The 16,031-nt window shown below is 43.4% G+C and overlaps 1 protein-coding gene and 1 long non-coding RNA gene across 5 annotated transcripts in view; one reads left to right on the forward strand and one right to left on the reverse strand.

Annotated features, from left to right (window-relative positions):
- Nucleotides 1-1,282, forward strand: part of LOC103367861 (uncharacterized) — a 25,697-nt gene extending 24,415 nt beyond the window's left edge. The window contains exon 3 of the long non-coding RNA XR_520749.1: nucleotides 3-1,282. This is a non-coding gene — a long non-coding RNA (uncharacterized LOC103367861). The remainder of the gene's footprint in view (nucleotides 1-2) is intronic.
- The window catches only part of crtc3 (CREB regulated transcription coactivator 3), a 49,134-nt gene continuing 34,099 nt past the window's right edge, over nucleotides 997-16,031 (reverse strand). For 2 of the 4 annotated variants that reach the window (XM_008296022.1, XM_008296020.1), the window contains 9 exons: nucleotides 15,293-15,331; nucleotides 15,117-15,202; nucleotides 12,555-12,604; nucleotides 10,796-11,013; nucleotides 8,578-8,813; nucleotides 8,034-8,207; nucleotides 5,964-6,047; nucleotides 5,225-5,444; nucleotides 997-2,467 (listed from right to left, as the gene is read on the reverse strand). In XM_008296022.1, coding sequence (XP_008294244.1) covers nucleotides 2,262-2,467; nucleotides 5,225-5,444; nucleotides 5,964-6,047; nucleotides 8,034-8,207; nucleotides 8,578-8,813; nucleotides 10,796-11,013; nucleotides 12,555-12,604; nucleotides 15,117-15,202; nucleotides 15,293-15,331 — 1,313 coding nt within the window. In that variant the 3' untranslated portion in view covers nucleotides 997-2,261. Of the gene's footprint in view, nucleotides 2,468-5,224; nucleotides 5,445-5,963; nucleotides 6,048-8,033; nucleotides 8,208-8,577; nucleotides 8,814-10,795; nucleotides 11,014-12,554; nucleotides 12,605-15,116; nucleotides 15,203-15,292; nucleotides 15,344-16,031 lie in introns of all 4 variants that reach the window. The other 2 variants (XM_008296021.1, XM_008296019.1) reach the window with 1 other exon arrangement.

The raw sequence follows: 16,031 nt of genomic DNA on the forward strand, positions 1-16,031 counted from the left end.
AGGATTACTAGCTGATGCAGGTTACTGCTAGAATATGAAAATACAACAAAGTAAGGCAGCAGAAGGCAGGCGTTTAGACAGCAGGGGGAGGAATAGAAAAACAGACTCAAAACACGAGTAAATGAAACTGCTACGTGGCTCCGTTACTCACCCGCCGTCTTTACAGAGTTAACAAGAGAGCAGGTCAAACTGCAGAAGAGCTGAAACTGAACACAAACTCTTAGAAAAGAACCCCGGCACCCCTCTTCATGTTACGTCTGACAATATCGACTGAATCTCTTTCATGCACTCCTGACTGAAAACAAGACAAACGGTGCTAAAACGAGCTCCTTTAAACCGCTCACAACTATTGTTCTCCAACTGTTGATCAGTTCTGCCAACTGTGGACACTGGACACATGTAATATTGTGATTTCTAGTGAATTTTGATCCCGCACATCGTAACAAAATGAACCTGCGAGCCACTGCATAAAGTACAAGTTGCACCTGTTCAACAGGTTTCACTTTGAGTTGCATAGTATTAAAAAATAGCTCTTTGACTTTAATAAAAACAGACACTAGGGGGCACTCAATGCCCTCCATGGCTGAGTCATTACATAATCAACTGCTCTTTACAAAAAAACACATTATCAAAGCCCAGAAGACTGAATTCCATCAGTTCTTCTCACATCAAAATCAGAAACCTGCTGCTTGTGTTTTGAAATGCACATAACGCGCACCGACTACAAATATTTAGTCATATAAAGTTTCTTAGCGATGGCTTCATTCAACTTCTTTGGGTTGTCAGGTAATAAAAAACAAAAATATCAGTCGACACAATGTGAACCAATTAGTGCAAAAGAGATTAAGTGCAACGTTACATGATGTCCGATGTCCACTGATCACTGCCTGCTCTCTGAATCGCTCACTTCAGCCACACAGTGGTGGTGTTGGGGGGGTTTACTGTACTGCTGTAACAAAAATAAAAGGACAGAAAGCTGCAAACACACACAGGACATAATCGATCCACAGTAGCACAGCGCATGCCCTTATTCACGACGAGATTTAAAGTACAGTACAAGCGCCATTACAAGTCAGTACAAAATGTAAAAGAAATCATATGCAATGAATGTACATTAAAGTATTTTTTGAAAACATCCAAAAAAGAAAGTTCCTTTTTTTTGTTTTTTTTTTTAAAACAGATTTTGACGTTGGTTTGTCCCAGTGCCCTGCCAGAGAGAATCACAGCCGACTCCTGTCTGACTGAGGAAAGTGGAGATGTGTCCAAATTTGCAAGGAAAAAATATAGCATTTACTCAACACACGTTAGAATTCTCAATTAGAAATTCAAAAATCTAGACTCTTTAGTAGTATTTACTTATTAAAATCTTTGTAAACAGTTTGCCCTTTTTGTCTCTACTTTGAAAATACATTCTAATCAGACTGAAATTGAGGCTTACATAAGTAAATATATATATTTATATTTATAAATCTGTGGCAAACACTTTAAAAATAATCTGACACCGTATGCAAAGAAACACATTTGAAAACAAAAATCCCTCTAGTCTTCATTTCTACCATGATTGTTCGAGAGCCCGAGGCGGCCGCGGCACACCTGGATTTAACTTCACCTGAAGAAAAGTGCCAGATGTTTCACCGCGACGCACTTCGGCGCTCCAGCTGCAGCACAGCTCTGAGCTCCACTCGCATACCAGAGCTGCAAGAAACTTAAATGTTGGCATTTCTGTTGCTCTTCAGCACGGTGATGGGGTTGCTATGGTGTGTAGCCATGGTGATGAGGTTGCCATGGCTTCAGGGGAGGGGAGGGGAGAGGAGGAGGGAGGGGGTGCGAGGTGGTGATGAGAGAAAGAAGCGGGAGGACTTGGGCTCCTCTCCGGATCGCCTCGATGTTCCTCCGAGTCTTTGTGGTTGGAAGCGGTCGGGAGGAGGAGCAGAGTCTCCGAGCTGCTTCGGGTCCTGGTGCTGAGTTCAAAACTGCATCTTTTACAATAACATCACGAGCTCGAGTGTGCGCGAGGGTACCGCCGCGCGAAGCCGGTGTAAACAGTGTTTGTTCACGAGTCTCCTTCTTTTAAAAAAATGTGGATGATGGTGCACATGCGGCTCGTGTCTTTCACATTTAATGAATCTTAGTGGCAGTGGGTGCATGCACAGTGGCCCTACAGAGATCGAGCGCATGCATATTCAGATTTGTACACTATACACTGCAAATCTGTGTGTGTGTGTGTGTGTGTGTTTTCTTTCTTGAAGTGCTCTTTACGCTCAGAGTCTGTCGCTGCGGAAGGTTTCCTCCACGGACGGGTCCGGCAACACCATGTCGGGGTCACTGAGCATGCTCAGACCGTCCAGGCTGAGGGGCTCGATGCGCAGCTCGTCCTCCAGCGGGAAGCCTCCCTCTGAGTCGAAACACTCCGGCACCGTGGAGAGCGCGCTGCTGATGTCCTTAGACAGACTGGGGTTGGAGTCATCTGAGGGGGAGAAACAGACGATGGTGGGTGAATGTTTCCTCCAGCCTCCAACACCTCTTCCTGCTGCAGCTAACAGCCCCAGTGCCCTCATCATGAGTCATGACAGCTCTTTTTTGACTCACTTTAAAGCTGCTGCAGTCAAACTTTATCCCTGATTAGACCAAAACATTACAGAGGAATCAGAGCTGCAGCCCGAGGCGGTGAAAAGGCAACAACTTGAGGAAAGTACCTTCATCTTCGTCCACTTAATACCTGCAAACAAGCTGCTCAGCAGGTGCTCCACTTTGACTTAAGCCTCAGAAAAGAACAGTTAACAGGTGCTGCCAGTAAAAAAAAAAAAAAGTACAGAGAAAAGAGTGAAAGTTAAAGAAACAATTCTTATCTGACCGACACCTTAAGAACTGCTTCTGAGGCGACAGTCAACACTTTACAGCAGTCCGTCATCCTCCTCCTGTCAGAGGACTACCCTGAATGTCTGGAAACAAGCTGCTCAGGAGACGTTTCTGTTTGATTTAAGCCGAAGAAATAAAACACGCAGTAGCTCTCCGCATGTAGCCTGGAAAACCTGTACACACGCTTCTTTATGCAGAATCACTGAAGTCCTGATGGGACCTTGTTTAATCTAAAAATTACAAAATGACTGTTTTGCTTGTGGATTTGAAGGACAATGAATGTTGTGTTAATGGAGGACAAAGGCCATGACTAGTAAAGCCAGTTTGAGGCCATTTCCTCACACCTCTCACCATAATCGTGAACTTTAGAAAGTCATTACTATAAGATCAAATAGCTCCTACAGCTCTTCTGCCTCTGTCAGTTCTGTCTGTTAGTTGTTCTTCCTGTTTAAAGCTGTTTTCATAAAGATGCAGGAAGCCAGATGAACTTTTTACTCTATTTACTGTTTAAATGTTTCATTAAGGTGCATTGAAAGCTTTTTGTCACGTCTTTTCGTGCTGAATAAAACATCATAAGCTTCACCTTTTGCGTCAGTTTCCACACACACCTGTAGTTTCTAAACACATTATGTAAATGACTGCAAACGGGCGTGAAGGTGCAGATAAACGTTTAAATGATTTTCATGATGTGGGATTTAAAGTCAGAAAAAAGAACTGGATTACAAGCAGTGAATAAATATAATATGTGACTCCTCAGTGGTGTTGAAACGCTGCTGGAAGACGAGCTGCTCTGCCGGCCAGAACCCTGTCACAGTACAGGACCAGTTTCCTGGAGACATTATGCTTTTTGTAATGTTTCAATTCAGAAAGTCGCCGCGCTGACAGCCAAAGCTCTGTTCCCGGCTACGCTCTGGCTGCCCTCGTACATGCATAATGCTGGCTGTTTCATCGTATCTGTTTCCCACAGGCTGAGCATTTACTTGTGGTGGGTGGCGTGGTGTGAATGATGTGCATGCAGAGGAGGCTTGTGCAGTTTAGCAGGAGAGTGTCACCCCGGTTGTTTTCTGAAGCTACAGATGTCCCCAAAAGGCCACCTCACATGCACCAGTAGTCGGCTGTGCAAAGAGACCCTCTAGTCTCCACTCATACAGGTGTGTGACCAAAATGCAGTTTAGAAAGAGCAAAATAAGACGTTTGAGGCTGTAGCAGAGTGATTTGTATCTACCTGGGTGGGCTGACCAGAGACACACAGAGCTGCTAAATGTCAGCAGCACCAGTTCGACCAACACAAAGGTTTAGTCGCACCTAAAACAGTTGCACACTGGAGCCCTGAGATGTATTGATTTACTCAATTCAGGGGTTCAACTGCTGCTTCACGGCTCTAAATTAAGCAATGCAGCTTTTATTGTTCCATATTGTGCATCTTTTCAGCAAAGTAATAAAAGTCTTACAGGTTCTTACACTGTGTCTTTAATTTTCAGCTCAAAATACTGCAAAGAGGGTTCATGTTGGTATGACTGCATCACAGGTGTGAGACTTGTTTTATTTAAGGAAGAAGACTCTCTGCTTATGTGATTGACAGCTCGGAGCAAACAGTTGACAATACAGCAGCTGATATTGATGTGAGTTAGTGTGAGAGACCAAGCTTTATCTCTGGTGTGATAATTTTACATGCAATTATCGCTGTATTTCTGACACTGCCATTGTTTTTTACTCATGTAGCGTTACCAGTAGGGCCAGACTGATTTATCGGCTGGCTCATTAAATCGGCCGATTATAGCCCTTTTCAAAATACTCAATCAGCCAGAGTTTTGCCGATTAATTGCAGTTATATTCTTAATTTCTCATAAGACAGTAAATGCTGTGAAGCATTTTTTACAATTTGATTTTGTAAAAAGACAAATATTCTCCATGGCAAAAGCGTGTAAAAAAAAACAAAACTTCAGCAACACCACAAATAGCTCCAGTTTTGCTGCTGCTTGTTGTAAACAAATCAAACTTTGCTCAAGGAGATGACGAAGAGTTCAGATAGTTTACAGACGATCAGCGGTGAGATCACTCCCTTAGCATTTGCCTATACTGCCTATGCCTAGGGCCGGCTCTGAGAGTTTCATTCTTGTTCTGTTGCCTGACTACAGAAACAGAGAAATATGCAAACTAGAACAGCCTTATTGGGAAACTGGCTGTATTAAAATACCGTATATGCAAGTTAACTGGTTTCAAATCGGTGTTAAAGTTTCCAATATTTCTGAACGTCTCTCAGCTTCACAACTCCATTTTTTTTTGTGTTTAGATGTTTCCTGCAAAGACAAATATGGTGGCCTATATTGGAGACCAAATCAGCCCACCGGCCTGCGGCACTCACCAGTGAGGATGATGTTGGGCAGCCCTCCGCTGCAGTTGGAGTACAGCATGTTGGACCTCATGTGCATCGGGTCCTGCAGGCTGCCGTGGCTGCCGCCCAGCCCCGACAGAGCAGCCTGGGAGTAGTAGAGCGAGGAGGGAGAGGAGGAGGACGAAGGATCGAAGCATGACCCCCCTGCTGTGGAGCTCATTGCGTTTTCCAACAGACTGAACTGATCCAACTAGTCGGCAGATGGTGGAGAGAAAATGGCAATCGAGAGAAAACACAAAGACTCAGTGAGCTGAACTGGCATCGTGTTCGCCCTGGCAGCATCTTTCATGTGAGGTCTTCGAGCCAATTACAGTGTTTTCTCATTACATTGACAGTTCAATATAAACACTATTAACTCTGCAACTGAGTAGAACGACATGAATACGAAGCTTCCTGATGAACAAACCTCGCAGGGCACAAATAAAAGTCCCTCAGGGCATTAATTAGCTTGTTTTTGTAAAAAACTTGTGTCTGTCTAACAAGCAGACCCTGTCAGAGTTTAGTCTGCAGCAGAAAATTCTACCGTGACCTTTTAATTTGGAAAGATTTTTACAATTACAAACACGACACATTCTCTGCATCTACTGCTAGACTGTGGATATTTCATGTATTCTAAAGATCAGCTTTGACCGAAAATAAATGCTGCTTTTATCAAAAAAAAGGAAAAAGAACATGCATGCACTACATCAGAGTGTTTCCCAACTATTACCTGGTAGGGAAGGGTTTTAGTCTGGCGATTAGAAAACTGTGGCTCCATGAATTGGTCGCTGAACAGTGCTGCCATGTTGTTGTGCTGTCAGGGAAAAAAAAAAGGTTTAGTCTGATTAACGATGACATGTGAGATGTACATAAACAAGTTCTTACTGGTTCTTTCAGGTGGTGTAGATCAAGCTGTAATTGTGCTTAAACAGTACTATACAAATAATGAAGTGCTACAGTCACTTTTTTGCACATGTTTGGGTTGTAGATTGAAATTTAAATGGTTTAAAAGTCTGGACTTTTCCAAATAATCTACAGTCAATAACCCAGAATGACAAAGGGAAAACGGAAATCTCATTTACACAAGTATTTATACAACTCATGAAGTCACTACAGGTTTTGCACATCTAGATTTGGGGCAGTTTTTTTTCCCAATTCTTCCAGCAGATCCTCTCCAGCTCCATCAGATTGTATGGGAACCATCTGAACTTTCATCTTCAGATTTCTCCACAGATGTTTGGTTGGGTTTGAAGCCACTGGACAGTTGTTTTTTTAAAGGACCTCTGTGTATTTTGGCTACATTAATCCTTCCCTCAGTTCTGACCAGTCTTTTTTCCCCTGCTGCAGACAACCACCTCCACAGCATGATGCTGCCACCACCATGCTTCACAGTAGGGCTGATATTAGCAGGTGATAAGCAGTGCCTGCTGTTCAACAGATGAAGTACTCAGTACCCTGTCCTAAAGAGTTGTGGTTTTGCTTCATCAGACCAAAGAATGCTTTTCCTCGTGCTCTCAAAGCGGTCAGGAAAGGGCAGGCAATCCTTAGCGATGTGTCACATCCTCTCTTTCATGACTATGATTTGTTATCATAAGCCAGAGGTACAGGATACCCCATGCACAGAGACAACCCTCCAGCAAAGATCTGTCAAACAAATCCAACGGTAATGAGCCGTCTTACGTTGTGTTGTTTTTATTATTGACAATATTGTTGTGAGGCAATTTGTTAAATGCTTCAAGACGTCTGTAATCACGTGTCTTCTCTTGAGGCTGAAGAATTAGAATTAGAATAAAACTTTATTGATCCCTTCGGTACAAGACCTCAGGGAAATTGCTACACCAGAAAAAAAAAAGAACTATAACTTATAATTTTATAAACAATTTATAATTTATAAAAATTTATAAAAAATGTATCTGAATTTATCTGATAGTCACAAAGAGAATACCCAAATGAACAAAAATAAACAAAAGTAACTTGACAAACTCCAAACATTCTCTCATGCCTTTTGATCAAAGTGGCTTCTGTTTAGTTGTGCTACCATGAAAAAAAAACCTGACTGATGGAGAGCTGCTGAGATCCATCAGACTCTCCATCTCTGCAGAGGAATTCTGAAGCTCAGTTAAAGGGATTGTTGGGTTCTTGGCCTCGATCCGACTTAATAAAGAGTCCTGGTGGCTCCAAACGTCTTCCATTTCATATTTATTGAACCCACTGTGCTCCTGGAACACTCAAAGCTTTAGAAATAGTTTCATACCACTGCTTGACCTATGGTTTTTCACAATTTTACTGTGGAGGTCTACAGAGAGTTTCTAGACTTCATGTCTTTGTTTTTGTCCTGACATGCAGCGTGGATTATAGGATCTTATAGATAGGAGGGGTAACGGAAGAGTATACCTTTGTAAGATAATCCAATTTGTAATTTTTAATAAATTTGAAAACCTATCTAAACACATTTTTACTTGTGGATTGATGGGGAATAAAACACACAACCATTATTAATAATGCAACTCCCCAGGACTACAAGCAAATTCCATTTAAACCTTTTCAGGTTACAATGGATGAAATGATGAGCTGGTTCGTTGATTCACTCCATATTTTCAGAGATACTACAGACTGCATTATTAGATTTTGTTTATGCCTATTTTGCAGGACTAGGGAATCTATTTAACAGCTCAAATTAGTCTGTTACCAAGACTGAACATCAACAACACACACGCACAGAACACCACAAACACTACTGTACGAAATATGACTGTCCATGCACAGACACCCTGACAAAGACGCTCTTCACAGCACTCACTTGGCTCGAGTTGAAGTCCAGCTGGATGTTCTGAAGAGGGGAAACAGGCTGCTGCTGCTGCTGTTGTGGCTGCTGGCATTGTCGGCCCGGGTCCACTGCATGCTGGGATTGTTGGTAGAGCGGATAGGGCGGGGGCGGCTCCCTTGGCATGTTGCTGGTATCCAAAGCAACTCCCTACACAGAGCAGAGAGAGCCAGCAGGAGTCACTACAGACAAGTTTAATCAAGACTTGGAACGTAAAGTTGATTTATCGTGCTTGTAGCGTCATTACTCAGAACGATTTCTCCATCGAATACAGAGGGACACAAATGCAAGCAGTGTATTTTTGCACGGCAGGCAGTTTTTTCTTGGAAGTCGTACTTCGATTTATAGCATTGCATATTTCCAATTTCTATTTTAGTTTAGTAGTTCTGACAGCTGTGGTTCTTAGTTTACAAACTTAAAACTCGCTGAGGATTCCAGAGCTCTGGACACAAAACCCTGAACATATCAATTCGACTGGACAAAAAATACTTGTGAAACCCTTCAAGTGGGGTGGATGTACCTGTGTGATGGGGGACAGCGAAGGGGACATTGTAGGCGACAGCTGCTTGGCCAGACCTCGGCGCTGCTCGGCTCCAGGCGACAGGGTGAGGGGGCTGATGGGAGCCGGCCGTCGCCGAGGGGAGTTGCTGGACAGACGGAGGGATGAGTTGATGGAGGGATTGCTGAGCGATGACTGCAGCTGGCAGTTGTTGAGGGAGGCCTGAATCGAGGGATTGCTCAAAGAGGAGGAGAGACCTGCCGGGACAATAAAGAAGTTTCAAACTCATTAGAGCGTAAATGAGGAGAACATGTGGCAGTTGTGATGAAGAATGCACTTGATTTTCCAGCACGCTGTCCAGTCGCAAAACACTAGAGTTTATTGTGTGACTGAGGAGGGAGAGAAAGATGGCGAGCAGAGGAAGGGAAAATGAGAGGACAGAGAGAAAGAGAGGGAAAAGAAAAGAGCTGATTGTAGCGAGCCAAGAGAGGGTCAAAGTTCCTCTGTCACTTTGGTGCTCGGCCAAGCTGAACTGTGTCCGACATGGGAGCCCGAGCACACATACACTCACAAAACACAAAGAGGAGAGACTGAGCGGGAGCAGTGGGTGTGATCAGATCGGGCAGCGGAGTGAGGAAGTTGGAGACAGAGAAATCCTTCAATGAGTTATCAATAATGTATGGATGGCTGGCAGAGAAAGAACAAAACACTGAAGCAGTGATTCAAAAACAAAGTCAAACGCTGGAACAAGCTTTCAGATTATTAAAACCTACAAAGACTAAAATCCCTACAGATGGATGACTCATTTCCACAGACATGCTCAGATATTTTTAGTCTTGACAGGGAGAAGGGCCACATGTTGAACTGATAAATTCAGATAACACACTTAACAACAATTAGGAATTGTGTTGCTGAGCAACATCCAAAAAACTGCACAAAGGCAAATTCTCCCAAGCCACAGAGCTCGAACAGACATCTATCAAATAAAGCGTTACTAATTTTAAGTGTGCCTCAATTTATACCAAAAAAGGCAAAAACAAAACAAAGAAAAACGCCAACTCTGGGTGAAATGGTGCATTGAGAGATGAAAGTATCAGCGTGTCTCTGCGTAGTGTCTGCAGGAAGAGGCCATTCTAGATGATGATATTACCAGCTGGTGTGTGGACAGTTAAGTTTGAAGCTCAAGTCTTTCGTCTTGGGTTAAGACACAAGGGAAGACTGTGGGAACACCCCTGACTCTCCAAGACATTTCCGAGTAGTCTACTACTTGGCAGGAAACACGGGATTCTATCTGAGCCTTCCCATGTGCTGAACTCTGAGTAAATGCTAATGAATTCTGGAAGGAGGTACAAGGAGGTCCGTTTGTAGAAGCACAATGTGCCTTTTTCCCCCTCACACGGGTCCGCTCCGGTTCGATGGACCGTGGAAACAAACAGACACAGAGCAGAACAGATAATGTTACTTGATTGGACAACAACTCATTACGGCCATTCAGTGTGTTTCAGAGTGTGTGTGCTAATGGCTGTGGCGAGGTTTTCTTTTTGTTGGCTCTTGTGTGCACACCTTCCTGGTTGCAAATGAAAACAAAGGGAGGGGGAGGTGTGGCCAATGTTCCTGTTTGTTTTGGTCAGAGATGGTGGTGTGCCAGTGACATCCACTGAACGCTGCATCGAGAATCTTTGAGATAAAACTCATTCATTCGGTCAAGCTTTATTAAAACTAGGAGTACATTGAGGTATGAAGGCCTAATTTATAATGTAGCAGAGTTAAATATGCAGGCACATGAACAACAAACTACTAAAGTCAACTAAAACAGGAGCAGCTTGATGTAAAATAAAAGGAATTTAAACATCTGATTTGCTCTAAGGATAAAAATGAGTCCAGATTGAGATTGCTCTGTGGGTTATTCCAGGTTGCAGGGAGTAAAACTGGATTTTCTAAGCTCTTTAAAACTAGCCGACACCTGCAAAGTAATCCAATCCTTTGAGTGCGTATGGCTAGGGTCCACATTCAAAGACAGAAGTAATGTAAGGCAGTACAGAAAACAGTAAGAGCCTTATAAATAAATGAAACCCAGAGTCCATCAGGCCTTACAGAGAGAGAGAGGGCCAATTAGAGTCACCAACACTGTTGGATTTGACCTCAAAAATAACAAAAAAAACCCCAACAAAACAAAACAAAAAAATCCCCAAAACAGCAACAAGACAAAAAAAAAAAAAAAAGGCTGGACTCTACCCACCCTGTGAGTTGCCGATCCCCAGGTGCATCATGGCGGCCGGCAGATTCCCGGTGCTGCTGCCCCCGCTCAGGTTGGGGTATCCTCCGTCGTCCGGGTCCAGCGGGGTGGAGAGCGGTGAGGGGAACTGCAGGTTGCTGAGGTCGGGCAGGGAGCCGCCGGTGCTTAACGAACCCTGGTAGTGGGACAGACCGGGGTTCTGCTCCGGAGACGGGAATATACTGCAGCGAAGGTAGACAAAAAAAATTGATAAGACACCAGAAACAACATTTACACTTCATCTGCATTAACGTAAACAGTATAAATGTGCTGCCTTTTCCATTTAAAACTGACAAGATGCTTCTCTGCCTCCCGTCCACTCGCTCCAGCCTCGTTCTTTATCCGCCCACTCTCTGCTTCTTTAATTATTTCCATTATTTCCATTTTTCCCAATAACAGCATATGAGCTGTGACTCGACTGTCTCCACACAAACTGGCACAACACAAAACAGTGAACAAATGCTCGCCTCAATAAACACACAATGTGTCTTTTCCTCACAGAAAGCCTGAAAAAAAGAGGCCAAAGCAGCTCAGCGCCTGCTGCACACTGTTCCGTCTTTCTTATTTAATTCCATGTTAAACAAAAGTCAGTGTTTCCAGGAACCTTAAATCTCAGCAGGCTCTTCTCAGGACTGCACTGCTTTCTGTATTATGATAATAATACGACCTATAAATTACGCCTGATCTGGCCACATGCTACAGGAAAGCCGATGAAGCTCATGAAATGTTAGTGAAAAGTGGAGACGTCTGTTTTAAATCATCCGGAGCGGGAACACAATAGTCTCAGCAAAATGTTGTCAAACAATGCCAACGGTGTCTGTTGGTCATAACAACTCTGTTCCTCTTATTTTAAAGAGGTGTAAAGACGGACGCAGACATCCTGTTTGAAGCGCTGGGAATGTTTGGCATTTCATCTCTGGGATGTTTCTGTTGAGCAGCTCCAGCACTATGGAAAACACGTGTATCCTATTCTGAATGACGGACGCTGATAGAGGCACAGTGACTTCAACATGCTTTGTTCAGCTGTTCCATGTTCCAAAATGAGGCAGTCTACAGCAGATTATTTTAAAAAGGAGAATGAGGAGAGGGAGGAGGGAGGAGGAGGAGGAGGAGGAGAGAGTCAATAATGTTGAAAATGCAGGCAGAGGAGAGACCAAGTGAGGAAGCAAAGACAGAAGGACTACTTTTAATCACAATGGCTAACGCAGGACTTGTGGTTTTGGTACAGTGCTAAAGTTGTGCTGTGTGTGTATTATAAGGACATTTACTGCAGGCAACTCTAAACTTGTTACCAGGTCAACACAGCTTAAGGTTTTTTAAGTTGAACAAGGACAGTAAGAAACAATGAGCCTTTCCTGACAACTTTTCAGCTGTTTCATTACTCAATGGAGGATAACATGAGAGTCATTTAGTTCCACATTGCCTTACGTTGGGGTTATCTATCCTCAACTTATATAATAAGAGGATGACCTATTACGTCAGCTACGGCTTGTACCTGAGAAACTTCACACGATTTCTGATTAAATGCCACTGTCAGTCTTGACATCAGTGCAAAACTGGGCAATGCAAATACAGACAGCCATTCATCAGCGCGTAAAGTCACGGATTAATAGAATTAACAGGTGAAAAAGAAAGCTGGTTGCACCAGTGCCACCAGTACAAAAGTTAGTCCAGAAACCTGTATGTTATGTAACGTAGTGCATGTAATCCTCCTGAGACTTACTTGATTCCAGGCACTTCACATGATTTAGGCCTTGATGCCAGAGACTGGACCTGAAACACACACAGCAGAACGGATAAATATTCCAAAATATCAAAACATTTACTCACAGTCTGTGTCACACACAAGTAACAACAATTCTGCATTGTGATTGTTGCATACTTGTTGAGATCATCTATTTTTAATCAGCTATGGCTATCTGGGATTTGGGTAAAACAGAACTAAAACAAGCCAAAGGTGCCAAAAAGAAAACAGCATGGGAGGCTCTGTTAGTATTTGTACCATCTGCAGTAAGGGATCTAACTTGTTCTCTTTAGCTTAGGATCTCTCAACATTGCTTATAAATCAAATACCTGCGCTCTCTTCTCCTTAAACTTAAAACCTGTAAACCTCACTAGGTGGTATTTATAGAATAAGACAAGATGAGGCAAGGCAGGGGATTTCTGTGATAATTAAAACTAAGCAGGCAGTCCAAACAGTAAATTCTTACGACGCATTTGTCAAAGGATCTGTATTTAATGTGGAGCGGTTGCGATCAAACCATCCTAATCTCATTAAAATCCCCTGAAACTTGTTACAAATTGGAATGTTTCAAACAAGCAAAAATGTGCGTAGTGGGGAATAAAAAGAGCTTAAAACTGAAAGATCCTGAGTGTTTTCTTCAATCTCGTCTAGATTCAGACATTGTCAGCTACAAAAACAAACATCCGGCTTGACAACTGCTGAAGACAACTGCCTTTTTGTCCAGGACACCTCATAAGGCCTGAATGAAAAGACATGCATGAAAAATTTCTTAATTTTCTAGTACAATCTCTTCCTTTGTGCTTTGAACGCCACAGTTGCTAACATTCCTGATTCAATAAATTAGTTTCAGGCCCACTCTGTGGGTTTATGGACAAGCAGGAAAGACTGGTTCAACATCTACGCTGACACGTCTCTGTCAAGTAATGGCAGGAATTTAAGGTGTTATGACGGTCATGCATAGCCTCCGCAGTGCTGTTTGAGAGCTGCAGAATGGTCTGACTGCACCCACTATCTTTAAAACAATCACAGTTGTCTTGAGAAGCGCTGAGCCCAGGATGCAGCAATGGTGCCTCTGCAAAACAGTGCTATGAGGGGAAATCGCTTTGAAAATGAAACCTTCTTCATAACCACACGCTTAAAAACATTCTCGTTAGACAGTAAATATTTGGACCATATTCTATTCAAGCAGGTCTGTCTTGTTGCACGATCCAATTCTTCATCACAACTTGGCAATCTGAGGTTATTGTTTTTGTTGCTTCATGAAGCAAAGGGGATTTTGAAAGCAGTAACAGTAGCAGAGGAGGATAATGCGGCACAAAATACATTGCAATAAGAATAAATGTGCATCTGATCCTCTCTCACGCATTTTGACTGTTTTAGCATCAGTACAACATCAGCTTTAATTCATTGAACACCAGGGGTGATATAAAATTACTGTTCATGGTTTCTGTGTGGTAACTGTCACATGTCAGGAGATGGCATGACACAATCAACAGCAGGACTTGTCTTACACATATTTTTTTGACCACATTTACGATTTCTCTATGCAGCTCGAAATAGACCAGAAGGCAAACATCACGTTCTGTGTCAGTCAGCAACTGGATGTTCCAGCGCCTCAGGTGGAAGCTCATCACTGCTGACCAGAGGTGGTTCTGGGGCTTCAGGACAGCATCACACAAAGAGCAAGCTTGTTGTGTTCTTCAACATTCACGTGGTCCGGTGCCAGGAATTCGTTTGCTAATGTTGGACTGTCAAGGCAGAATCTACTGCAGCGTCCTGAGGCGTCTGAGGGAAAACGTTCTGTGCAAAACCTGACGGCCTTTCGGGGCCCCGAAGCACTGGGCGCCCAGTCACAGTGCGGTGATTATACACTTGTTGCTCCCCACCTTCTTTGCTTGCCAGATTTGGCTCCTTGTGACTTTTTTCTTTACCCAAAATTAAACTGCAGTCAAAGAGTCAAAGTGAGACTCAGCATTAAATGCAAATGATACTTGATATGTTCACACAACGGGTCTTCCAGGGAGCAATACAGGAGTTTGCAGCATTTTTATCGGCACAGTCCCTGAACTTTCTGATCACCCCGTATACAGATGATAACCTGTGTCTAGTCTCCCTTAGCTAGCTCATCCTGTAGAACCTAATGGTCTGGCTGCACCATAGTATGACTTTGCTATGGGGGGGAGGAATGACCTGGCTTGTCTGTATTTCTTTAAAACAATCACAGTTGCAGTAAGCGCTGGTTGTCAATGTTGACTGGAAATACTGGTGATGGCATTGCTGTGGTGGAACATTTGCATGCAGGGAGACAAACACTGATTAAAATGGATCATTCAGCGCAAAAAAAGGTTGCCTGACTGCACGATCTGAATGCTCAGCAAAATTTAAAATGTAACCAGTAGGTTGCACCGTAAAGGTTTATTGTTGTTTCCCATCGTGAAGAAAACGTAGCACACAGATAGCAGAAGAAAAGACAAAGCCGACTGAAACTGCGTCAAACATTACAGAAAGAGTCAATGATGTAAGAAATTCGCAACATCTCACCTTCTTGGCCTCCCACAGCTGCTTGGGAAGGGGCTTACTGACACCTATTAGATTCTCCTCGTTAGGCAGGGCGGGGAAGGAGAAGACTGCAAAGGAATGGAGAGACTTTCATTTATCCATTTTTCCTACAGAGAATGTTAACTATAGTTCGATTACTGGAACAAAGTGCAACTCACCGTCTCCGGAGCCGTCCACCTCTGCCTCGTTGACGCTAGCTGCATGCCAGCCTCCATGGGAAACAAACAAACAGGAGAGGGGGAGGGATGATCGATGAAGAAATAAACAAAGACACAAAAACAAGAACAGAGGAACATTAGAGGATGTTCAACGTTAACCAGCTGTTTGAATAATCCCAGCATGTCTGGCACAATAAGCAGCCCCTCTGACAGGAACAGGCCCTCTGCAATTACTGCGCAGTTTCATAAACACAACAGCTGGGCATCTGGCATCGTGTTATTAATCACAGAAATGAGGAAAGGGAAAATAGAAGTTGGGTGGGGGGGTTTCAAAGACTGACGAGGAACGAAGAGAGGGCCATTGTGTTTGTTGTGTCACAAAGAGGCTTTCTCTTCCTCGCTGCAGACTTGATGATAGACACACATGCCTTCTCTTTTAACTTTTCCTGTGCCTGACTGCTCTGTTCGCCACCACGCTTCCTGTGCAACACTTCTGTTGCATATTAGGAAAATATTTTGTGTTCCTCTTGATGTCTCCTTCAAGTCTCCTCATCGCTCAAACTTGAGCTGAGCTTCCTTTACACTACCCTTTGATCGGCTGCCCACCCATTCCCTCTCCCTCCATGCTGTCACTCTCTCTGAGGCCCATTCATTGTGAGAGGCAGCTCCTCGGCTGCTGGATCAGACTGGACAATGAGGCGATACAGCAGCTTGGCATCGTTACATTTCCCCTTCAAAG

Source organism: Stegastes partitus, unplaced genomic scaffold, assembly GCF_000690725.1.
Source record: "Stegastes partitus isolate 25-593 unplaced genomic scaffold, Stegastes_partitus-1.0.2 Scaffold1095, whole genome shotgun sequence".
Classification (NCBI taxonomy): Eukaryota; Metazoa; Chordata; class Actinopteri; family Pomacentridae; genus Stegastes; species Stegastes partitus.